The following is a 26,367-nucleotide window of genomic DNA, read 5'->3' on the forward strand; positions in this document are numbered from 1 at the left end:
TCAGGAGGCTGAGGCAGGAGAATTGCCTCAACCAGGAGGCGGAGGTTGCGGAGAGCCGAGATTGCGCCACTGCACTCCAGCCTGGATAACAAGAGTGAAACTCCGTCTCAAAAAAAAAAAAAAAGAAAAAAAGAAAAAAAATATGGTGGCTGGGCTCCAAAGGGAGTAATCCAAGAGAGGTAAGCTCAGTGTGTAAGCAATTACTAAGCCTCTACTTGTAGCACACTTGCTAATGACCATTTAGCCAAAGCAAATTACATGGTCAGGGTTAGAGTCTACACAGGAAGGAACACAAGGGATAAATTGTGGGGGGGTGTTTATCCTTATAATAGTCCACTATATAAGGGTGTTTTTTCCCTTAATATGGAAGATAATTTAAAATGTTTATAGGCTAAGGAACAAATTGAAAGGGAGATACTGAAGGTACAATAAAGAGAAGTCATTACTAAAAGGGTCCCAAAAGGTATGGTTGATGGAAGAGTGGCGGGGGGGGGGGGGGGGGATAAACACCATCCTCTGAGCCTGGAGGAAGAGAGACTTAAAATGGGTTATGTATGTATTTCAGTTTAATTACTGAGGTGAACAGAAAAGGGAGTTGTCCATGGAAATGTGGCCCTGGGGTAAAGACTTGGAATTTGTGGTAACACCAATTCCACCATCATTTTGCCTCTCCATCAACACTCAGTGTGCATGTTGAGGCTGAAGAGGCTGATTACAGCTTTGATCCAGGTTTAGAACTTGGTTGGTGGGTGCTGCAGAAGGATAATGGGGCCAGGAATCATGGGTTACCAGAGAACCTAATTTAAATGATAGAAAATCCAGGAGTTGGGCACAGTGGCATGTGCCTGTAGTCCTGGATACTTAGCAGGCTGAGGGGCAGGAAGATGAGTCCACAGCACCCTAAGAGGAGAGAACAATGAGATGTTGGCAAACTGGCTAGGATATGGTTACAGGACCAGTTTCCTTGGATGTGCCTTGAAAAGACATGTGGTATATTTCCAGTAAGTAAATCCCTCTAGGCATTGAGTGCAGGAGTTCAAATCCAGGCTGGGCAACTTGGCAAGACTCCATCTCTAAACAAACAAACAAAAATGAATGTTGTTAAAAAATAAAATAAAATTCAGGAATTAATAAAGGTTGAGGGGGATGGAGTGTTCTAACCCAATTCTCAATGACTGCAGTGAATAATAGAAAGTAACCAGGAAGTGACAGTGCTGCTGAAGGGCTGCTCATGAGTTCAAAGTCTGGGTCTGTTGTATCTTCAGGTGCCAGTATAGTGCACATAGAAGATGCTCAATATTAGGCCAGGTGTGGTGGCTCATGCCTATAATCCTCAGCACTTTGGTAGGCTAAGGGGGGTTCACTTGAGGTCAGGAGTTCCAGACCAGCCTGGCCAACATGATGAAACCCCATCTCTACTAAAAATACAAAAATTAGGGACCAGGCACAGTGGTTCACGCCTGTAATACACGCACTTTGAAAGGCTGAGGTGGACAATTAACTTGAGGTCAGGAGTTTGAGACCAGACTGGCCAACATGGTGAAAACCTGTCTCTACTAAAAAAATACAAAAAAATTAGCCAGGTGTGGTGGCACACACTTGTAGTCCCAGCTACACGGGCGTCTGAGGCAGGAAAACTGCTTGAACCCGGAAGGCAGCAGCTGCAGTGAGCCGAGATAGCAACATTGCACTCCAGCCTGGGTGACAGAGGGAGACTCCAACTCAAAATAAAATAAAATAAAAATAAAAATAAAAAAATTAGCCGGCATGGTGGTGCACACCTGTAGTCCCAGCTACTCGGGAGGCTGAAGCACAAGAATCCCTTGAATATGCGAGGTGGAGGCTGTAGTGAGCTTTGATTGCGCCACTCACTCCACCCTGGGTGACAGAGCAAGACTCTGTATGTCCATATATATACACACAGGGACACACACACACACACACACACACATGCTTAATATGAGTAATAATTTGTTGAATAAACAAATAACTTTAATTCTTCTCCCTCATTTTACAGATGAGAAAACTGAGGCCCCAAAAGGGTAAATATATTGCTCAAAATCACAAAGCTAGTGTACACCTAGCCAAGGCTTCCTACTTCCTTACAAAACTATACCCAACATGGAAGTCCTTCTCAACATTCCCAGAGGCAGCTTATTATTTTATTATCTCACAACAATTTAAATGGCATTTGTCATTCTTTGGTTGATGGGATGAAATATCTTTGAATGAATACAGTTGAATGAATAAAGGGAGTAGTTAAAATCTTCCTTGAGGCCTAGAGGGATTTACTTATTGGAAATACACCACATGTCTTTTCAAGGCACATACAAGGAGTCTGGTCCTATAACCTTATCCCAGCCAGTGTGCCAACATCTCATTGTTCTCTCCTCTTCTGATACTGTGGTCTCATTTTCTTTCTTAAGACTTAGAAAACTGGGAAGAAATATACACACACACACACACACACACACACACACACACACTAGCTATCTACTCATAGTCACTATGGTTTTTTCCACAGACTCATTAGGATTAAAGAAATTAATGAACTTTCAGCTGAATAGGACTAAGGCTTTTAAAACCTTACCAACTACTATCCTTAAAGAAAAATGGAAACATTTCCCCCAAAGGCCATTGTCAGTTATGGAATTCAACTTAAGAAAGAGGGTGGTGATATGCTCCTTTTTCCCACTGGACCAAAATTTCAAAGCTTCAAATGTGTGGTAAATCTAACCAAAGATAAAGATTTGCAGGTGTTTTTTTACATAAAAGCAAGAAGGACAGATGTATCTAAAACGTGCTTCTAACCAAATACGACATCTGCAATCTATTAGGGGTTTTCTGATGAAGGAAAGTGAGAGGCGAGGTTTAGGCAGAAAGCCTGCTCTGCACAAACACCAGCCTGAGGATATGTCCAACCCTCTGTCAGAATCTCAGGACACCAAGGTTCTAAAAAAGGTTACTTTCCAGGGGAAACTTACATTTCTGCCAAATAACTCAGTTCCCCTTCTCTCTTGCCTTCTATCAAGTTATCTTTGAAACGTCAGTACCTTCTCTTTACTCAAGTACACCTACATGTTTTAGTATTTAAGACTTGGCAGCCACCGCAGATAAAGAGAACACTCCCTGCTTTGAGTGTGCAGACCTTACTTTTCCAACACTCATGGAGAGCGATCCATGTCCTGATTCAGTTACTAACACTCCCACAGAACAAAGCAGAATTGTCACCATGAGCATTACTTGTGAGTTACTCAATCGTTAGCATACGTCTGTCTTAGACTCCCAATAAACCACTAACTTTTATTAATGTGTTTCTAGCAAAGACCTTTGCAAAACACCCATGGCTGTGAAAATGACTCCAAGGTATGTGAGTCCTAGAATGGACATTCAGAAGGACACTCAATTTTGTTCATGTAGAGGATCCATGGCCAGGGCTTGCTTCGGACCTCCCTTTGGAAGTCTTACATTGAGCTTTAGCAACTGGGCTCTAATTTAACATAACATGTAATTGGAGTGTTCTGTAAATGAATTCTCTCAATGAGCATACCAAGTCTGTCTCCTGTATAAAGTCTCTTACTTGCTTACTGGCCTTTTGATAAACCATTAGAGCTGCAGCATTTTGTTAATTACTAAACTCCTGGTGACAGACAAAACTGGCCTGTTAAAACTTGTGCTGTAATTTGAGGATTAAAAGCCACACCTCTGGGAAACATTGGTATCAAAACTGATTTGGTGTTGGAGACAAGGTGTAGAAGACACAGTTTGACAAAGTAGATTTCCAAGCACAGTTAGCAATTACATTTTTAGAAATCTTCTGTTACGCCATTTACAAGAAGGCATTTTTAAGGAGCTACAAGTCAGGAATATGTGTTTAAATCTCTTCATTTACACATGCATAGGTAAAGCCCACATTTAAGAAGCACCTACTATGTACAGAAGAGCACTATGCTAGATACAGCAAAAATCAACAGACCTAGGCCAGGTGCAGTGGCTCATGCCTGTAATCCCAGCACTTTGGGAGGCTGAGGCGGGCAAATCACTTGAGACCAGGTGTTAAAGGCCAGCCTGGGCAACATGTCAAAACACCATCTCTACTAAAAACACAAAAACTAGCCTAGTGTAGTGGCGCATGCCTGTAATCCCAGCTACTTGGGAGGCTGAGAATCACTTGAACCCAGGAGGTGGAGGTTGCAGTGAGCAGAGATCACGCCACTGCACTCCAGCCTAGGTGACAGAGCAAGACTCTGTCTCAAAAAAAAAACAAACAACAACAACAACAAAACAGGCACTTTGGGAGGCAGAGGCAGGTGGATCACTTGAAGTCAGGAGTTCATGACCAGCCTAAAATGGTGAAACCCCATCTCTACTAAAAATACAAAAAGATTAGCCAGGCGTGGTGGCAGGCACCTGTAATCCCAGGTACTTGGGGGGCAGAGGCAAGATAATCGCTTGAACCTTGGGAGCTGAGGTTGCAGTGAGCCAAGATCACGCCACTGCACTCCAGCCTGGGCAACAGACTAAGATTCCGTTTCAAACAAAAAACAAAAAACAAAAGGCCCTAAAACTCTCATAATCCAATAAAGAAAAAGTCATCATATTTCTGGAAAATATTTTACTTAATATTAAGGAAAAAATAATGATTACAGAATCAATGTATTTTGATTGGACAACTCTCTTCACTTGACCCAGGGTTTGTGGATTGAAGGCCTGTGTCAGGAAGTTCTCTCCTAATCCTTTATCACCAATGTCATCTAAAAGTGCAAATAATGAACAAAGACTGTTACGACAGAGAACAGTTGGTATTTCACTTATCCTTCATCCACAATAATCTTCCAGTAAAACTGAATGTAAGTTTCCATAGCAGTTGAGAAGCTTTCTCTTAAAAATAAGGAAAAAACCATCTCAAACTGGCTTAAATGATAAAACTGATTTAATCTTTCAAAAATCAATAAAAGCCAAAGGCTTCAGGCATGAATCAGAGCTTCAGCTGAATTTCTCTACAGCTCTCATCTCCATATGTCATCTCTATTCCCAGCCCGGTTTCCCTTTATTATTCACAAGATACAAGGAACAAAAGGGATTACATGTTCTCTTTCTTCACACCTATGGGAAAAAAGAACTTGGCATTTCATGCCCATCAAACAGAAGTTCTGGGCTTTAAGCTGATTTGACCACCTGGAACCAATTCCTGTGGCCAGGAAAATACCTTGGTGCTGACTGGCTTAGGCATGGGTCACCTGAGCCAATCACCTATGGGACTGGGGTTGATTAACTACCCAGAGTACCTGGCCACTACACAGTGGAGGAGGCATGAAAGGAAGGGTGAACAGCCCATCACACATCCTAGTGGCCTGCTATAAACTTTTTTCATGAACAGCCTGGATTGCTAGTTAATTTTCATTTAATATCAGACATAAACTCTAGAGAGGTATCTGTTTTCTACAAATTTTCTAAGTCAGACATTTAAAGATGGTTTTACTTTTTCAAAAACATAACAAAATGGGTAACTCAAATTTTGTTTTTTGCATAGTTCTCTCTTTCCTTAAGAATACATAAAAATTATCACCCTAAAAATGTTTTTACCATTTGATATCAGTGAGAATGATTTAAAATTTGCCCTATAGCCCATCTTTCCTAACCCTTTTATCATCAATTTCTAAAAGCAACATGACCTAATTTGGAATTCTCAGGTATGGTAACCCAAATATATTCTCCTTCACCTTGGATAATAGATCATTAAATTTGCAGAAGACACCATGTTTCAAGGCATAATGAAATTTAAAAGTTTTCTGATATATGTTCACCAGCCTCCCAAAACCCATCCAAGCAGGACCTGTCCTGTACTCATGAAACTCGCCCCAAATTCACCAACTCCATCTGTAAAGTGCCTACTCTAAGGGATTTTCAACAACCAAGTATTTCTTCCACATGTGTAATACTAAACCAGGGATGTCCAATCTTTTGGCTTCCCTGGGCCACATTAGAAGAATTGTCTTGGTCCATACATAAAATACGCTAACGATCGATGATGAGCCAAAAAAAAAAAAAAAAATCTCATAATGTTTGAAGAAAGTTTACAAATTTGTTTTGGGCTGCATTCAACACTGTCCTGGACCACATGTTACCCACGGGCCTTAGATTGGACAAGCCTGTTACTACTAAATAAAGTGTCCAGGAATAAGTCCACCTATGGTATTTTCTTCCTACTGCCTTTGTGATGAAAGAATGAGTTGTCTGGAAGTCAAGCCACCACCTTCTTGTGACTGTGGCTGACTGTTTAAAGGCCACGGAGATCAGCCTAAAGGAGAAGCTAACCTCATACAACCCAGACAAACCAAAACAATGGTAGCCAAACTTTCAATATCTATTCTAAGCATTGCACTTGAAAAAAATAATTGTTAAGCCTTCAACTTGTCTGTTTCAGAAATGAGTATTTTTCTGGCTGCAGAAGATGCCACTGAGGCTCACAAGTTGCATCACTGGCAGACACATTCAGGCAAGCAGTTAGAATCAGGCCTGGGTTTGTCTTCACTTTGGAATTTACTATTGTATTTATCACTTCCTCACTGACTTCCCCCTCCCACCACCCCATTGAGATTTGGCAATCTTTGGCAAAACCCAAAATGCCAGGCACAGTGCATTCACCTCTGTGTAGAAGGACTGCAGGGTATTCTGCTCCCTTGTGTGAGAGATTGAGGAACAGGAACAATTTTTTGCCACCAAAACCTTGGACTACCTTTGGAATGGCCTCATCTCCTCTCCCTCAAAAGGGAGCAGCCCTGGAGCTGAAGAGGAGAAATTGTGACACCTATGGCAGGTTTGTGGCAGGCCAGCCTGCCCCACAGCAGGCAGCTGCGCTGGGGGGGGGGGGGGGGTTTGGCCCAAGTGCTGCTTAGTCAGGCTCTAACACCTCGCCAAGCTGCAGATGTGCCCAGACCTGCCACCACCAGGTGTCTGTCTCTGGGACAGGGAGCTGACAGCACAAATGTGACTCTTGCCTCCTGCTGTTTCCTGACACCTCAGAGGAATGTGGAGGACTCAGGAGAAAACACTGCAGAAGGCCACTGACAGGACCACTGCTCTCTGTCCACCTTGCTATGTCAAACGCCTTTGCCTGCCCTGGCCCTTTGGCCTTCACCCTGTCCTTCTGCCAACGGCCCCAGGGCTGGGTCCTCCTCCAGGTCACTGGTGGGCTCAGGTGAGAGGCGGCTACCTCCTCAGGCAGATTACCTGCTTGCCTGACCTGCTGTAGTATGATGTTCCCATTGTTAGTGCCCGAACCTCCATAGCTAAAAGGTGTTGTTGTTGTTGTTTTTCTAATAGAAAAGATTCCCATGATTTAACATATTCTTTAATTAAAAATTTTTCCAAGCTCATCTGTCCCCACTGAGGAAAAACTTCTTGTAAGAATTAGTTTCCTAAGAAGAGGCTATTCTGTATTTAACAGATTTATTAACAACCAGAGGGGATCTTCTAGGGTGTAAATGTTAGAAAGTTTTACCTGCCCATTTGTGGACTTTGGATCCAACACAAAAAGGTTTTATCTAATCTCTGTGTGTTTTTGAAGAATTCCATTCAAAACTTAGGGGGGTTATGAGCTGTTCTCCATCAGCAGTGATGTTCACACTACAAATATTTATTGCATGTCTATTATGCGCTATAATCCCAGGCCTCAAGAAAACATCACTACATAGCAGAGTGTGCAAATGAACAGCACATTGGCCAGATTCGGCTTGCAAACATTTTGAGTCATACTGTATTTATCAAAAATTTGAATTAGTTGCCAACTTTTAAACATCATAACATTTACAGCTTCTCTTGAAAACTCAAGAAATCTGGCAAAACTGAGCCCACATTCCCAGCTGATGACAAGCAGAGTAACTACTGGCCACTTTAGATAGGCACTGGCTCTGGGTTCACATGGCCCCCCACTTCCCCCACTTCTCTGACTCACCTGTCCAGCCCCTCAGCATTTGTCACTGATTCTCAGGATGGGGAGTGACAACACACTCACCCTGAGAAATGCCTCCTCAGAGACAGAGCAACCCAACCAAGCCCTGCCTCTCAGAAGAGCTGATTCTTACCTCCTCACCATCAGGTCACAAAGATTTCATTATTTTGTATCCTCTCAATCTTTCCAATTTTTAACAGTTTCTTTCCATTTCATGGTAATGGAAATCCAATTTTTAATAAAGTTTCTTTTAGTCCATGGTAATGTAAAGTTAGGGAAGACAATCTGTTTTCATCACTGCCAAGACAAGGAAATTGCCACAAAAGGAAATGGAAAGGTTGAAACATAGAAGCAAAACGTGAGGATGTTGTAAGAGCAGGATGGGCTCTCAGAAATGCTCTCATTTGCCAGATGAAAAAGCTGAGGCCTAGAGGAAGGAAAGGCCATGCCAGACCCTACTACTGGTAACCAGTAGGAAAATAGGAAGATGGTCTCGGTAGTCTTTACCCAGCCAGTACCACACTTCTGTGTACAGGCACAGGTAGTTTCTCTGTTCTTGTTTCCATTTACATGTTTCCAAGGAATGGCAGAGAAGCCCATCAGACCTGAAAAATAAATCTGAGGACTGATTTCAGAGGTCACATGGTACTATCAGGTACACGATTTTAAATGAACCTGCAAAGATTAATTAGTAATTTTTATCTCGACCTACTGATTCCCTATATGTGGATCCAAACTGTCATATTTGAAAAACATGTATCTGTCAATCTCAACACAGCATGTTAGAAGAGGTAGCTTGTTTTCATATTACGTACAGCCAAAATCCTTCTTGTGTTTATAGCTAGGAAGAGTTACACAGTTGATCCTCATATGTGCTGCTGGCAGACAGTTTTAGTAAAACAAATGTAATTCAGTTGCAATTAATATAAAAATCATGACCAAAACCTTCAATTGGACAGATTAAAGTTATTTAAGTGGGCCACTGCCTGGAACATAGACATTGTGGTGTATTCATAATAAGTATAGGTGGCATTCAGTAATATTGTAACCAAGGATCCCTCTTGGTTACAAAATTATTGTAGATAACAGATTTAAGTTAATCCAAAAATTGGTTTTAGGTGCAGCAGAAAGGAAAGGAGGAGAGCAGCATTTGCAGAACAGAGAATATTTTATTTAGTCCTATCAATCTGGTCTGAGACAAGCTCTCATATCTGCTTTTACAGATGAGGAAAGTGGAGCCAAGAAAGCTGACCTCCTCAGCCAGTTTCCAGTTGCTGGGAATGAGCTATCCCTAGGTCACTCTGACTTCAAAACCAGAGGTTTGTCTGCTACCGTATCTCATAGCACAGAAGCCACTAAGATGAGTAATGACCAAAGGAGTTAAGACAAGCACACATCACAACTAGGCTACAGAATGCAACAGGTACGATGAAAGAGGCAGAAAAAAGTGCTTGGGGATCACAACAGGGCAAGAGCACATGGAGTGGAGGCTTGGTGGAACAGGGTAGGTTTTTGAGATGTGACATTCCAGAAAGTCCTTGAAAGATCCATTGTGTTAAAAGCAGAGAAGGAGGCGCTAATAACTTTCTTCTAAAAGGCCTAAATACTAGGCCACAAAGGAACGAGAGGTGAGCAGTTTAGATGTAAAATGAATGAAGCAAAGCTACATCAAGAAGTCAGCCACATGAAAAAAAAAATGAATCTCCCGCCAGGACAAGGTCCATCACCTGAGGCAAGGAGACTTTATGCCTACAAGGAAAGGCACCACACCTCAAACTCAGGACACTCACCTGTGTGTCCACCTTGGGAGAGGCAGCAGGACCCGCTGGATCCCGGGAAGCCCAGACACCCACACTTTCTTCCTCACGCACCCTGTTCCCTCCTTTCCCTCCTCTTCCCGTCAGAGGCCTTCCACAGCCACAGCCAGGCACACGCTGGGTGGCTGAGGGCGACTCACTTCATCTTCTCTTTCCTCTCAGAGAGGGAAGAAAGAGCTTTGTTTCCTTTTCAAGGATCCCCACCAGCAGCAAGGCAGGTGGAAGAAACAGAGGGAAGAGGAAGCAGGACCCCCGCGCCCTCGACCCCAGTCTAGCCTTCAGAGACTCCTTTTAAGGAGCTGAAAAGGCTGGGAGAGGCTTGCCCTGCCCCGGGGCAGCAGAAACCCGGGCGCCGCGGCAGCAGCTGTGGGCGATCCCCATCAGCTCCTGGGCTCCGGGATCCTGCGGCCTCAGCCCCGCCGCGCCTGCCCTCGGGGGCACCTCCCGTGGGCTTCTCGGGGGCACCTCCCGTGGGCTTCTCCGGGGCACTCCATTTCATCCCGTCCCTACCATCCAGTAAGACGCGAACGACTTAACCCCATTTTACAGCTGCAGCCACGAGCGTTTGTCCTGGGAGAGCGGTTAAACTCTTTAGACCACCCAAGGGCAGGCGGGGGGCGGGGGGCTCGTCTGAGTCATTAGGAAAACCTCCCGGAGACCCCGTGTTTCCACATCCCGGGACGCTCGTCCCGCACTTTCTCGGGAACGAGGTTTCCGCGGGCGAGGGCGGCGCTGCCTCCTTCCTCCGCGGCGGCGAGACCCCGAGGGCGCCCCCGGGTAGGAGGGGAGACCGAATCATCTCCTGAGAAGAGCGCCAGAGAACTTCAGAGCACTTCGCCCTTCCCCGCGACAGGCAAACACCGACACGTCTGTGTCTTTTACCAACAAGTGCCTTCAAGCCCGGCGGGGGCAGACACCTCCGCGCCGGCCGCCGGCGAGGTCTCCGCGGTCTGCGGGGGCCACGGCCTCGTCTCAGCTGCGCCGACTTAGGGCGTTCGCGGGCCCCGGGGCGGGAGGCGGCGCCGCAGCGCCCGCAGCGTGAGGGACGCGGCGGCGGGGGAGGGGCGGAGGGGCGTCCCCGGGGCGCAGGGGGCGGGCGTGCGGGCACACGCGGTGCGCGGCGGGGGCGGCCGTCGCGCGCGCAGCCCGGGCGCCGGGGGAGCCGCCCACTTCGCCGGGTCTGGCCCCGACGGCCGGAGCGTGGATGCGGCGGCGCCCGCCGAGCCGGGGCGGACGCGGGGCGGCCCGGGCCGGGGAGACGCGCCGGGAGCCCCGGCACCGCAGCGGTCGCAGGATGGCTGAGGTAAGCGCGGGGACCCTGTGCGCGCGGGGCGGCGGCCCGGACGCCTCTGGGCTACCCGCGAGGACCCGAGGGCCGCCCCCCGGGGGCCACCTCCATTGGGCTGGCCGGCCACCTGCGCGGCCCCGAGGCGCGGCGGGAGGGAGCGCGGTCTCCGGCCGGGAGGGCAGGCGGGGCGCGGGGAGCCGGCGAGCGGTCCGGGCGCCGGGGCAGCGGGCGCGGCGGAGGCAGCGGGCGGGCGAGGCTGTGGGAATCGCGGGCGCCCTCCCCGCCGCCCGCACCCCAGACTTCAGCCCGGGCGGTGGACTCGCTGCGCCCACCTGTGGGAGTCCACCCCTTCTGCCTCCCTCGCTCTCTTTTTTCCTGTTACCTCGGAAGTCTGTGGAGCAGCGGACGCCTCCCGCCGGCGGTCCTCCTCCCGGGCTTGTTTCTCTGCAGAACCGGGCGCGCGGCAGCCCCGGGTCGCTCTGAGGAGGATTGCGGGGCCCGGCGGCTGCCCTGAGGGGGCCTCCCGGCCACGGCGGGACAAGCTTTTTTGTACGACGAAACAAAACCATAAAAGCCGCGACTGAAAACTCGCCGTTGAGCCGGGTCCGGGACGCGGAGCGAGCGCGGGCCGCGAGGGGCCGGTCGGGCCGGCGTGGCGGCTCCGCGGCGGGCGGGCGCGCCCTTCCGAAGGCGCTGGGACGGGGCGGGGCGCTCGGGCTCCGGGGTGGAAGCCGGGCCGCGCCGCGCCCGCCGCTCCGAGGTGTCCCCGGAGCGGCAGGAAGTGGGCCCGGGCTGCGGAACCCGCGGCTGCGCCCGGACGGGAAGCCCCCGACCCCCGGCTGCGAGCTCCCTCCACGGCCCGGCCCGGCCGCGGGACCCGCCGGCGCCGCGCTCGCCGGTCTCGGGAGCGCCCCGTCGGGCGTGCGGCGGGCGGCGGCGGCGGCCACTGCGGCCACTGCGGGGTCCCCGCCGCCGCCCGGCTTTGCCTGAGCTCCTCGGGATTTGTCAGCCAGATGTGACAAGATTGTGGCGAGGCGCGCGGAGGAGATCTGAGACTCCTCGGCGCGTAGGTGCGAGCCAGACTTCTCAGACGCGGGCTGGAAACGTGCTCTTCTCATTGACGGCATCTCTCTGTGGCTGCGGGGCGGCCGCCGCGCCGAGGCTGGCAGGGACATGGAATGCCACCTCCCAGCCTTAACTGTGTGAGGGAAGTGGTGTGCGTTCGGGGGGATCCGACACTCGGGGTTCAGGAACGTCCCCGGGTTTTAGGGCCGTGCTCGCCGCTTCCTCTGAAGGCTTTTAAGTCGGCCCAGACGCCCGGTCTCCGCCAGGCCTCTGCTGTTAACACTTAAGGGGCCTGCAAGGGGCCCCACCGGTGTCCTGGGAATCCCTGTCAGAGAGACAGAGTGTGAGGGAGAGAGAGAGAACATGTGTTACCGCACGGGGCCGCAGAGCAGATGGAGCAACCATTTTTTAAAATATATATTCTTTTCATCAAAGCGACAAGACTTTGACTTGACAGTCAGTGAACTGAAAAACGGCATTTGGCAGATTTTTTTTTTTTTTCTGGTGTCCTTTCATTCGCTGTTTATTGTTTTAATTTGCTATTCGATTTTCTGAGGTCTCTTCATAAGATTCTAAGAATCTTCTTAGACCCTCAGTTTGCAAGTAGGTGTTTATGTATTAAAACTTTTGTTCAGTGATAGATTTACATTGACTCTCTTTTCAACGATGCCTTCCCAAATTCGTTAATACACCTCATTAAAACCTTGTTAAAATAAAATTTTGTGCATCATATAAAAGAACATGACTTCAGACGTTACAAATTGTACTAGATTTGATTTGTGCTTTAAAGAGGTGTGAAAATTCATTTTGTGATGATGAATTTTGAGAAATAACTTTATTCTTTTAGGCATACTTTCAGATGGTTAAAACGAATGAGATATGAGTCATCATTTGATTTCTCATCTAATTTTGCTAACTTTAATTTCACCAAGAAACTTATTATTTCAAGTCAACTGTTGGTTGAACATGTTCTTGTAGTTAAATGCTGAGAAGAGGTGGTGAAATCTTCACCTAGCACACTTGCTGCTCACACTTTGGCAACTCATAATTATGTTCAGGCGGCTGCTTAATTTAATTTAAATGTCATCTCTACCTATAGAGTCCCTTCAGACTAGTAAGGATTTAGGGACGTTCTCCTCCTTCAGAAAGTGGTTAAAGTTGTTATTTAGCCGTTGATATCCACCAGGATGTAAAGCAGTGATCTATTTGCTATGGTTATAATTCACATTAGAAATATTGACCAACATAAAGTAATTGCCTTGGAAGCATGAGGTTTACTAGAAGGCCATTTTATATTTTATTGCAGCTCCCCTATGCAGCAGTTAGGCCTGCGTTCTAGGCCCATGCCCACTTTTTATACCTCAGGATCATCAGGTTGGAAAGACCATCCAACTCGATGAGAAAGAAAAGCCATACAGGTTTCCCCGTGGAACAAAGTAATTGTCCGTAAGCACACACTTGTCATTTATGAGTATCTAGGGATAAGTATAAACTGGAACATTTTAAAAGTTCAGTTTGTCACTAAAATTGAACTGCAGCTTATGGGGTAGGGGCAGAAGTGCCTTTTAGCTTCTGTATATGGCTTCAGAAGTTATTTTGATATGGCCATTAAAAGGGATGTCCTGAAGTTTCCACAGGGCAAATTATTTACAGGAGTATGTTTCACCCCAGGGTGAATTTTCTCCTCTACAGATGTCATTTAGAGTGAGTTACTTATGTCAGAAACTGTCCTTTTTGAGAAAGAACTGAAAATACGCTAGCTAAGGTGAAATCTCAGTGATGAGCCACCCATCTTTTTGGTTATCTAAAATCAAGATTTAGGGAGTGAGTACTTTTTTTTAATTACCTAATTCCAAGTATTCTACTTAGTTTTTGTTTCTTGATTTTTGATGACTTCTCTGAGAGATGTTAAAGATAACTGGATTCTGCTCAAAAGGAGCATCTGGAAAGCGTTTCTTTTTCCTTTTAAACTGGTTTCCACCTGAAAACCTTATTTCTGCATATCTTGTCATTCTTTGAAGTCCTTTTCCTAATTCTGGAAATTCCAAGATTCCAGTGTGGCACCATTTCTCCACACAGACACATGTCTATTTTAGCTAAAGAGGGTAGGTATAAACAGAGAACAGACTTGTTTCTCCGGGGACCAATTTGGGGCCTTCTTAAACCTCACATCATTATGGGCAAACAGACTGTCACTGTTGCTGTCCACGGATTAACTCATTATTATAAACCAGCCTAACAAATCACAGGAGGACTCTGCCTTGGGGAAATGATAATTTCATTCAGCTAATGTGAAATAAAAGAAAGATGGAGAAATAAAATGTGAGGGCCAGGTTCAAACAGTTCTGTCCATAGGGAAGTAGTTGCCTCAGGTAAACTCTAATTCAGGGTTCTAACATTTTTTTCATGTAGTTACATTCATTTGATTGTCTTCACTTACAGATTATTTGTGTGATCCTACCAAATACTCAAACCTCAAAATTCTTTTCTGGCTGTACGTCAGCTTCCAGAAGTGTTGTCCATGTTCTGTATTCCTCTAATTGCTTCTTGCATTATTCATTATGAAAGTAAAATTTTTATACCGTCAACTCTAACATTTCATGCTACTTCATGCTGAATTTGAAGAACGTGATCAGGATGGCATAATGGCATAATTAACTAAGTTTGATCTTTTCTTTTTAAAAACTTAGTTTTGAAAACCTAGTTTTCACTAAGTCCCCAAAAGAAATGTTTTACAAAATTTTACATAGAAATGTTCACAATTTTGTCTTTATTTCGTATCAGCAGCAGTACTGACGTTGCATTGGTTATGTAATTTAGATAAAATTATGCTAAAGTGTAAGTGTTTTGTATTGTATTTTGTTTTCTCCCTGGGTTAATTCAACTACATTCAGAAAGTTCCCTTTATATGCAAGTAATATCTTTTGGCTTTTTTGTTATCAAAGATTTCTAAAGATTACCTCTGAGGTTTCCCAAGTTTAGGTTATAAAGGAAAAAAATATATCCATATAATTTATATTTCTGTACAGTTCTTAAATTTTTTTAAAGAAGAAATGTTTGACTTAGCTTTTAAGGTAATCTTTGCATGTTTTTCAGCTGTTTTATATACTTTCAGTTTTTGAAACTAATAATTTTAAGGAAAAAAAAGCACAGACATTAAATTATTTTGGCACAGGGTTTATACTTTGATTCATAGACATCAAAAGAACAAGTATTTTCCCCATCACTGTCTTTGAACTAAGCAACAAGAGAAAACTACAAGTGTGTCGCACATACTTTAAACTCATAAGTAGACTCAGTCCAATATCTGTCACTTGAAGGAGGTCTACTTCCCACCTCCCCTTTCTTTGCCAGACCCTTTTCCAAGCCCTCAGTCTTCTTTGGTCTCTCATTTCATCCTCATATTTGCAGGGAGAAACCAGATTTTGTCCATTCTCCTTTAGTGTTGTATTTATATTGCAAATGCTGACTACCTGGTTTCTGAGGCTCCCACATCCCCTTTTAGCCATGTTTGTGGTAAACAGTGCCTCCCCATCATTTAGAAAGCTAATGATCCTATGAACCCAATAAAGAGACTCCTGGCTGCCCATCTGAACACCCCAGGCCCACCTTATGTTGTCTTTCAAGGTAGGTCTCACTGCCCATAACAGAGATCTGTGGCCCAGGCTCCTTGTCCTGACACACGTGCACATGGTGAACTTTACTTTGTACCTAGGCTTGTGGTATTTCCTGCATGCACAGATGAAAGCTTGCCTTCTACCTGGAGGAAGGTCTCTCCGGCCTCTCTCTACAACCTTGACTTCTCCATTTCTCCTGTCTCACTCAAACTATTAAATTTGGGGAACAGTAGGAGTTTGACTTATTTTTTTCACGTTTACTATAGAAGATTTCAAACAATCGAAATTAGAATTGCTTAATGAAACTTGATAATATGTGCTTGGGGATTCAACAGTTATCAACTTTGGGCTAATTTCATTTCATCTATATATGTCTACCCATTCCTCCCCATCATAACCAACACTGGATTACTTTAAAGCAAATCCTAGGCATTATATAATTTCAGTCATGTACATTATAATATGAAGCTCTAAAATACAAAGGCTCTTTTTAAAAAAAACCAGAGCAGTATACCATGGAGCACCTAAAAAATTATCAATAACTGTAATGTCATTAAATTTCCAATTGGTGTTCAAATTTCCTTGATTACCTGACAGACTTTATATTACAGATAATTTTTTCAAATCAGGATTCAAGTAAGGTCCATACATTGTCTTTTTTAATATATAGGTACATTTTCCTTGCAATTTATTTGTTGAAAAAGCTGAATCATTTGTCCTATAGAGTGTTCCCTGGTCTGAATTTCAATGATTATTTCCTTGTGGTATCCTTTAAACATTCCTCTGTCTCCTGTATATACCTAAATTGGAGTTGAGCAAAAGGCTTGATCCAGTTCAGGTTTGAATTTTTTGGCAACACCACCAGATGTGTGGTGGTATGTATCCTTCAGTACAGAGGCAAATGGCCTAGTTGTCATATTTTTCATTAGGAGTTACGGAATGGTGATATTCTAGTTCTTCATTTATTTGATCCACATCCAAAGAGAATCTTTGTCTCATCAATGATTTTCTTATCTTGAAATACAGGTTATATAGAAAAGGATACATACTTGATTCTTTTCCTTTGTTGATCAGTTTTGAGAATAGTTAGTTGGTTTCCTAGCATTTCTAAAGGTGGTCAATGAGTTTTGTTTGTTTTGAGTATATTTTGAATTCCTAGATTTTAACACAGTGAATGACTCATGCTAATATTAGGCAAATCATCTTCTCGACTCTGCTGTTCTTGACCAACCCAGTTGTATGACTTTTCTTGCAGACGAAAACATGTGCTCCCCTAGTCTCAGACACTGGGTATTACTCATCTTTGCATCTCCATGAAGCGCCCCATGGTTACCAGGTACATGGTAGATGCTTTTGAAGCAAACAAACAAATAAAAACCTTATTAAATAAATGATTATTTTGTTAAACTACTAATGGAAGATGATGGCATGACGTGTTGAACATCTGCCCCATGTGTGTTTCTCAAGGTCAGCTCAAGTCTGACGCTCTCAGCTGCAGATAAGCTGCCTCACATTAAAGGACTTGATAGGTTTTCACCTCCGTTCTTTTCAGTTGTCCTTATTACCTATTTTTCAGAATCCTAGTTGTACATCTGTGGGTTTGTATATTAAGAAAAAACAATGGGAATCTTAAAAAAAAGTGAAAGAAGTGAGTGAAAAGTCAGAGGTGGGAAGGTAGGGAGCAAAAAAAAAATAAATACAAATCTAGTTCTAATAAGAAAAGTGAGAAGTACAGAAGGAGAGCAACTCCAAAGAGCAGTGGGGTCAAGAACTAACTCCTACCCTTGAATGATGCAGTATCCTAAACCAGGAGGGCTACCTCTGCAGCCACAGAAAGAGTAAGAATGACAGTTTCACAGAAGGTTAAGAGAAGCTAGGCTCTCTACCTAAACACCAAAGGTGGCCTAGCTGCTTTAAGTGATGTCTTGTTTTATGTGTCCTGATTGACAGGTTTTGATATGCATGTTAGCAACAATTATTTCTATTTAACATTTCAAAAATACTAAGAAAAAGCTGAATCAGGAGTTTGAGACCAGCCTAAGCAACATTAGTGAGACCCTGTCTCTATGAAAAACACTTTTTTAAATTAGTTGGTTATGGTGGCTTGTATCTCTGTGGGATTTGGGAGGGTGGCTAAGGTGGGAGGATCCCTTGAGCCCAGGAGGTGGAGACTGCTGTGAGCAGTGATTGCATCATTGTCCTTCAGGCTGGATGACAGAACAAGACCCTGTTTCAAAAGAAGAAATCCTGAAGAATTTTTGTTACAAAGTTTGGTGGCTTTTAAAAAATGATTTGTGGTTTGCCAGACTGGGTTCTTTAATTTCGGGTTGAAGAGTTACGATTTTTTCCACTGAGAATCTGGCATAGCCTTAAAATCTCACACATAAGAGAAGACCATAGCCTCTAAACTTCAGTAATCTCTGCTAGTGAGTCATTTTCCACATGGTTTTTACGTGGCCTTCTCCACAGTAAACAGGAAGATCAGTGTGTAAACTAGGAACTTCATTTAGCTGCAAATTAAAAGAATTCCTAAATGATAGTCAGGTATGACCTCAGCCTTGCCTCATAGTCACAAAATGGGATCTGAGCTCCTGCCATCAGGTTCTTATTCCAAGAAAGAGGAAGAGGAAAAGGCAGACAGGTCTTACAATAGAATCAGCTGCCATTTATGAAGAGTTTTCTATAATACTTCACCCAGTAATTTATATTGTATATCATTGGTCAGTACTTAAGTCACCTTACCACACCACCTGAGACTTGGAAGTTAAGATTCTTTTTCCAAGGCATATTGGAAAAAAAGATACTGGGGGAAAAAGATTAATAATCAGTAAACATATATTTTCTCAAATAATACCAATGGAGAGCTTACCAAGTATCAGGCACAGTGCTAGATGTCAGTTTGGAGTTTTAGTTTTTCCATTGCCTCTTCCAGGAATGTTTCATTGTGAAGCAGCTTTTATAGGGGCTTTTTAATCTTAGATATTTTTGGTAGCTCGGTGCAGAGTTGGACCACCGGAGCCCAGAAGACCTAAGAACTTACTTGTTGTGGGTCTGGCAGGCAGCAGTGACAGTTTCACTGTTTGATTGATCACTTCAGCTCCCCATCTGTGGTATCCTAACAGGCCTCTGAGGTAGGCAGGAGCAGGTTTCCAGCCCATGTTATAGCCAAAGACGCTAAGGCATGGAGCTGAAGATTACATGGCTTAACTGCAAGTAAGACATAAGTTGAGGCCAGTCCTTGGTTTTACTACCTCTCAGTGAAATGTGCCCAGTGAGGTGAAGGGGAAGGAGCATAGGCTCCCCAGCCCTGCAACCAGAGATATCTTTTTAACAGGGAGATTATATTTATTTCATACCCTAAAAAAAAAAAGGTTTTTCTGTTAAAATCCAGAGTCTTTCACCTCCCCTACAAGGTCCTTTGCAGACTGGTCTCTGTCACCTCTCTCATTCCCATTTTCTGCTGTTAACCTCACCAACTTCACTCCAGCTACTTGGCCCCTTAACTGTTCCCTAAACACCCCAGTCTCTTTTGCGCCTCATGGACTTTGCACTTGCTGTTCCTTCTGCCTTAAATACTCCCTCCATCTCCAGTCTGCACATGACCAACTCTTTGATATCCCTTGGGACTCAATTCAGATGTTGTCTCCTCAAAGGCTTTTGGTGATTACTCAATCTAAAAGATTCTTGCTCCTGTTCCTAATCCCTCCATGCCACCCAGTTCACAAGCATAGCTTTCTTTTAATTTTTTTTATTGTTATTTATATTTTTTGAGATGTAGTCTATGTTGCCCAGGCTGGAGTGCCATGGCGCAATCTCGGCTCACTGCAACCTTTGCCTCCCAGGTTCAAGCGATTCTTCTGCCTCAGCCTCCCAGATGGGATTACAGGCATGTGCCACCATGCCAGGCTAGTTTTTGTATTTTTAGTAGAGACAGGGTTTCACCATGTTGGCCAGGCTGGTCTTGGAACTCCTGACCTCGTGATCCGCCTGCCTCAGCCTCCCAAAGTGTTGGGATTACAGGCCTGAGCGACTGCACTCAGCCTCTTCTTAGTTCTTGCATAACACTTGCCTTATTCTGAAATGATATTGTTGTTCATTTCCTATCTCTGCCCTCTAGAATATAAGCTCCTTGAAGGTAGGGACCTCATCAGGCTTGTTCAACATTTTAACCTCTATGAATTTAAAACAATGCCTGGCTCATAAATGGTCAGGAAATACTTATTCAATGAATGAAATTTCCTTACTGTGTGGAACTTTAATGTCCTTATCTGCAGAATGTGTATGATAATGCCTAGCTCCGAATAAGGATTAAATGAACCATAAATATAACTGTAGTTAACACCAAATACTGATATTTCAAGGCATAATCCTCCCCTAGTATCCAAATTTGATACCATCCCAGTAGCCTGTAAGTTCTTCACCTTCCTAATCTATAAAATGGGGATAGTAATATCTAACCTCCCTGAGTAGTTGTGAGGAAGAAATGAAATAATACGTGTACACTGATTAATACAGTGTCTCACATGTAATAAATGCTCAGTAAGGCTCACCAACTGTGTGACCTTGGGCAGGTTACGAATCTTTCACAAATTTTAGTTTCCTGAGAATAATTCTCCTTTCACAGCATTGTAGTAAGGATTAAAATAGATCACATGTTAAAAATGAACTTTACCATGTCAAAAAGCAGGTGCTGGGGCTAATCTACCCACCATTAAACTCAGCCCTGTCCAATAGAACTTTCTGTGATAATGGAAATGCTCCGTATCTCCACTGTCCAATAGAGTAGCCACTACCTGCATGTTGCTGCTATGCATCTGAAATGTGGCTAGTGTGACCAAGGAACTGAATTTTACATTTTATTTGATTTTAATCAACCCAAATGACTCCAGTCAACCAATGCAGTGAATCTAGGAACCCCAGAGGTCTATTTTCCCTCTCTCCCTTTCCAGTTAGTCCCCCAAGAATATCCCCCTGAATTTATCTTCAGTGAAATGAAAGTATTTGCACGTGTTAGAGATGAAAACAGCTTTGAACTCAACAGTTTTTATTTCGAGCTCAATTATTCAAATCCTATGAGAGGTCTACTCTGTCCAGCACTGAATATCTGTATATATACTATACTATGTATATATAACTATGTGCCTAGCCTGACCATTGCCAGGAATTCAATTCAGCATCTCCTGACAGGAGAACTGTGGTAGCATGTCTTCAAGCTGAAGGTAGAATAGGGTGTTTGAGAGACGAAGTTAGTCCCCACAGCCTGCCTAAAAACTAGGTCATAACTTTTTATCCCAAGACTGCAAAACCTAATCTTCCATTACATACTAGGTATGTCAGTGGTTTTTAGATGAATGAGCAAACAATAGTTACAAAAAAGCAAACCAGAATTTTGAATGTTGATTTGTAGCAAATCAAACTGACTAATAACAATTCTGGAAATAGTCTGATTAAGATGAATGCGTCAAAAAGAAATAATCACGTCTTGATGAGTTCAGAATGTTGTAAACATCTGCTTTATGTTTCTGAAGAATGAAACAAGAATGGATTCCAAAGGATATAATTTTAAGAGTTTCCCATTTTGATTTACATGAGTACTTTTTGTCCTGTAATTAGAATATTTTGGTTTGATTTCACTTTAGAAGTTTTCATTTATCTTTAGATAATGGTGCTGTAATTTTACTATGTCGTGGAATTCTAAGATGGGTGGAAAAACCCAAGGGCCTTGATATTGGAAGTTTTCTTAGACACTGTAATTAGCTTTTTTAGTTCATAAATAATTCCTCTGAGATTTATTTCCATAGATGTTTAATGAGCTTTATTAAGCCTTATTCAATTGGATTCATGGAGAACCACAAGTATATTTCTTACAAAGCTGCATTCGTTCATTGAATTAAAAACAAAATTATTTTAAATTGTCCCGAAACTAAAGTTAAAATTGTCCCCAAACTAAAACTGTAGGCCCCTTACCAGGGGCATTTGGCAGTATCTGGAGACATTTTTGGTCACAACTGGAGGGTAGAGTGTAACTGGCATCTGGTTTGTAGCAGTCAGGGATGCTGACCAGACATCATACATTGCACAGAACAGCACCCTACCACAACGCATTATCCAGTCAAAATGTCAGTAGTGCCAAAGTTCAGAAAAGCTGAGTCACATGACAAGAGATGCAAAAAATAAGTTTGAGTGAATCTATGAAATGTGCTTGGAATTGTTCCCTCTGTGGTTTTGCTGTGAACCTCAGACAGTCCCCTAGTTTCCTGGGTTGCATGAGCCTTTTGAACAGAGTCTTCAGGGAGCGAAAGAAGCATGTGCTTAAGGACATCTCTACTTCTGGTTAAAAAGCAGGTCTTATTTTCCAAATAAGCAAAATGGGAATTTACTCATATAATTCTAACATCTTGTTTTTAAAGAGTGAATGGTGCCTGGTGTGGTGGCTCACACCTGTAATTCCGGCACTTTGGGAGGCCGAGACAGGTGAATCACCTGAGGTCAGGAGTTCGAGACCAGCCTGGCCAATATGGTGAAACCTGTCTCTACTAAAAATACAAAAAAAAAAAAAAAAGCCAGGTGTGGAGGTGCCCGTCTGTAATACCAACTACTGGGAAGCTGAGGCACAAGAATCACTTGAACCCGGAAGGCAGAGGTTGCAGTGAGCCGAGATTGTGCCACTGCACTCCAACCTGGGCAATAGAGTGAGACTCTACCTCAAAATAAATAATAAAAACAAAAATATCGGTCAGGCACGGTGGCTGACGCCTGTAATCCCAGCACTTTTGGAGGCCGAGAGGGACAGATCACAAGGTCGGGAGATCAAGACCATTCTGGCCAACATTGTGAAACTCCATCTCTACTAAAATACAAAAAAAAATTAGCCAGGTATTGTGGGGCACACCTGTAATCCAAGCTACTTGGGAGGCTGAGGTGGGAGAATCTCTTGAACACAGGAGGCAGAGGTTGCGGTGAGCCGAGATTGCACCACTGCACTTCAGTCTGGCAACAGAGCAAGACTCCAACTCAATAAAGAAATAAATGGCATTTTTGAGGGATATAATCCAAAATAACTTTTCTCTCTCTTAAAAATTTTCTAGGCCGGGCGTGGTGGCTCAAGCCTGTAATCCCAGCACTTTGGGAGGCCGAGGCAGGTGGATCACAAGGTCAAGAGATTGAGACCATCCTGGTCAACATGGTGAAACCCCGTCTCTACTAAAAATACAAAACATTAGCTGGGCATGGCGGTGTGTGCCTGTAATCCCAGCTACTCAGGAGGCTGAGGCAGGAGAATTGCCTGAACCCAGGAGGCGGAGGTTGCGGTGAGCCGAGATCGCGCCATTGCACTCCACCAGCCTGGGTAACAAGAGCGAAACTCCGTCTCAAAAAAAAAAAATTCCTTTAAAATGGTCATATTTATATAATCTAGATTGTGAAATATTTCAGAGGTTTAGTACTAGGTGTACTGATACTGTTGAGAATGTAGCAATCATTGGTTCATCCGTGAGCTGATGTTCAGAAGGTTGCAACCAAGTCTGAGATGCTGGACAACATTTTAGGTGTACTACAAACTAAGTTAATGGTGCCTTTTGGGATTTTTGTTTTGTCAATGTGTAATGTAAATTTAACCGTCACTCACTTTTATCCTTTCACTTACATTCAAGGTAACAATATCATTATGTGTATAAGCATACTTATATAGATGTATACTGTTCATGTATTTAATACGTTTGTACATGTATATACAAGTAGAAAATCTTTAACCAAAATGTAAAATAATTTCTGGCATTAGAACAGTGTTTCTCAATCTTCTTTTCATTAATCTCCACACCTAAGGAGATACTAGAGATGTCTTCCTAATTGTACCTCTCCAATGAAATTTTAGTATCACACCATTGTGATATAGGTTTATGTATGTATATATATTGTGTTTATACATAGAGTAATTCTTTCACTCCCCAAGATCAATTTTTGTTCCTTTGGGGATGATAGCATCACCCTTAAGAATGTATGCATTATTGAAGTAAGGCAGTGTAATTGCATGGAGTTGTTCCTATTATACTGTATAATTTACAAGAGCACCACCTTTTCTCCCGCATCTCCTGTGTTTTGGTAGCCTCTTGAATGGATTAGGCAATCCTGTTGCTGTTTACTGCACACCTCAGTTATGAACAGCCCTATGCCGCCCTATTGCTTCACCTGAAAATGCCTAGCTGCAGCTGTGTTCAAACCCATTCTAGTCCAGAAGAAATAGAAGACAAATCATGAAAAATTTAACCAGTATTTTAAGCAGGGTCATTGGTTTTTGTTTGGTTTTTTTGAGACAGAGTCTCACTCTGTTGCCCAGGCTGCAACCTCCACCTCCGAGGTTCAAGCAATTCTCCTGCCTCAGTCTCCTGAGTAGCTGGGACTACAGGTGTGTGCCACCACACCTGGCTAATAATTTGTATTGTTAGCGGAGACTGGGTTTCAGTATGTTGGCCAGGCTGGTCTTGAACTCCTGACCTCAAGTGATCCTCCCACCTCAGCTTCCCAGAATGCTAGGATTACAGGCATGAGCAACTGCGCCCGGCCAGTTTTTTAATAACGTTTTTATTGAGATGTAATTGACATACTATAAAATTCACTCTTAAGAGAGTGTACAGTCAAGTGACTTTTAGTGTATTCATAGGGTTCTGCAACTATCACTACTATCTAACTTTAGAGTATTTTCATCACTTCAAAAAGAAACCGTAGTCAAAATTTGAAACTTCTGTGCTTCAGAGTATGCCATCAAGAAAGCAAAGGTAACCCAAGGACAGGAGAAAGTGTATGCAAATCATATGTCTGGTAATACACGTGTACCTAAAATATATAAGGGTCTTGTATAATTCAGTACTAAAAAGGCAAACAACCCAATTTAAAAATAGGCAAAAGGCCGGGTGCAGTGGCTGAAGCCTGTAATCCCAGCTCTTTGGGAGGCCAAGGCGGGTGGATCACGAGGTCGAGAGATCGAGACCATCCTGGTCAACATGGTGAAACCCCGTCTCTACTAAAAATACAAAAAATTAGCTGGGCATGGTGGCGCGTGCCTGTAATCCCAGCTACTCAGGAGGCTGAGGCAGGAGAATTGGCAGAACCCAGGAGGCAGAGGTTGCAGTGAGCCGAGATCACGCCATTGCACTCCAGCCTGGGTAACAAGAGCGAAACTACGTCTCAAAAAAAAAATAGGCAAAAGATCTGAATAGATATGTCTCCAAAGACATACAAATGGCCAGTAAGCACATGAAAAGATGCTGAGCCATTAGCCATCAAGAGAATGCAAATCAAAACCATAATGAGATCCCACTCACAATCACTAGGATGGTTATAATAAAGATAGATAATAACAAATGTTGATGAGGATGTGGAAAAATCGGAACCCTCATACACTGCTGGTGAGAATGTAAAACAATGCAGCTGCTTTGGAAAAGTTTGGCAGTTTCTTAAAGTGTTAGACAAGAATTACTATGCAATCCAGTAGTTCCACTCCTAGGACTATACCCACGAGAAATGAAAACGTGTCTACCATAAACTTGTACCTCTTCCTTTTGGGGAAGATGAAAATGTTCCAAAATTAGATTGTGATCATGGTTGCATAACTCTGTGAATATGCTAAAAATCACTGAATTGCACGCTTTAAATGGGTGAGTTATATGATATGTGAATTGTATCTCAATAAAGTTGTTTTTCTCAAAGATGAAAACAAACCAAAATGAACACACTCCCTCCAACTACTGTCCCCTAGCAATCACTTCAATCCATACCCCACTCTCCACAGCCCAAGGTCACTATTAATCTGCTTTCTGTCTTTATCAATTGGCCTGTTCTTGACATTTCATGTAAATGGAATCATACAATCTGTGACTTTTGTGCCTGGCTTCTCTCAGTACATATTTTCAAAGTTCATCCATGTTGTAGCATATATCAGTATTTTATTACTTTTTATTGTTCATTAGTATTCCATTGAATGGATATGGCACATTTTGTTTGTTCATCAGTTGATGAATGTTGGGGTTGTTTCTGCTTTTTGGCTATTGTGAATAATGCTGTTATGAATTTTTAAATACAAGTTTTTGTAGGCATATGTTTTTGATTATTTTGGATATATACCTAGGAGTGGAATTTCTGGGTCATATAGTAACTCTATGTTTAACTTTTTGAGGAACTGCCAGAATGTTTTCCAAAGTGGCTGTGCCATTTTACAGTCCCCACCAGCAACCAATTTTTAAGTGAACATTGATCATACACTCCTTAAAGTGAATTTCTTGCAGGGCGCGGTGGCTCACATCCTGTAATCCCAGCACTTTGAGAGGCCGGGGCGGTTGGATCACGAGGTCAAGAGATCAAGACCATCCTGGTCAACATGTGAAACCACATCTCTACTAAAAATACAAAAAATCAACTGGGCATGGTGGCGCGTGCCTATAGTCCCAGCTACTCAGGAGGCTGAGGCAGGAGAATTGCTTGAACCCAGGAGGCGGAGGTTGCAGTGAGCCGAGATCGCGCCATTGCATTCCAGCCTGGGTAACGAGCGAAACTCCGTCTCAAAAAAATAAAATGAATTTTCCTTCAGCCAGATTCTCCTTTTCCCCTCCCCCATACATGGCCACATAGTCC

General features: G+C 43.6%; 1 protein-coding gene across 1 annotated transcript in view; it reads left to right on the forward strand.

Moving 5' to 3' along the window:
- The first annotated feature begins 10,975 nt into the window (after positions 1–10,975).
- Positions 10,976–26,367, forward strand: part of BNC1 (basonuclin zinc finger protein 1) — a 30,246-nt gene continuing 14,854 nt past the window's right edge. The window contains exon 1 of the mRNA XM_039479981.2: positions 10,976–11,074. Within this exon, the coding sequence (XP_039335915.1) occupies positions 10,976–11,074 (99 nt within the window). The remainder of the gene's footprint in view (positions 11,075–26,367) is intronic.

This window comes from Saimiri boliviensis, chromosome 5 (genome assembly GCF_048565385.1).
Source record: "Saimiri boliviensis isolate mSaiBol1 chromosome 5, mSaiBol1.pri, whole genome shotgun sequence".
In the NCBI taxonomy this organism is placed as follows: Eukaryota; Metazoa; Chordata; class Mammalia; order Primates; family Cebidae; genus Saimiri; species Saimiri boliviensis.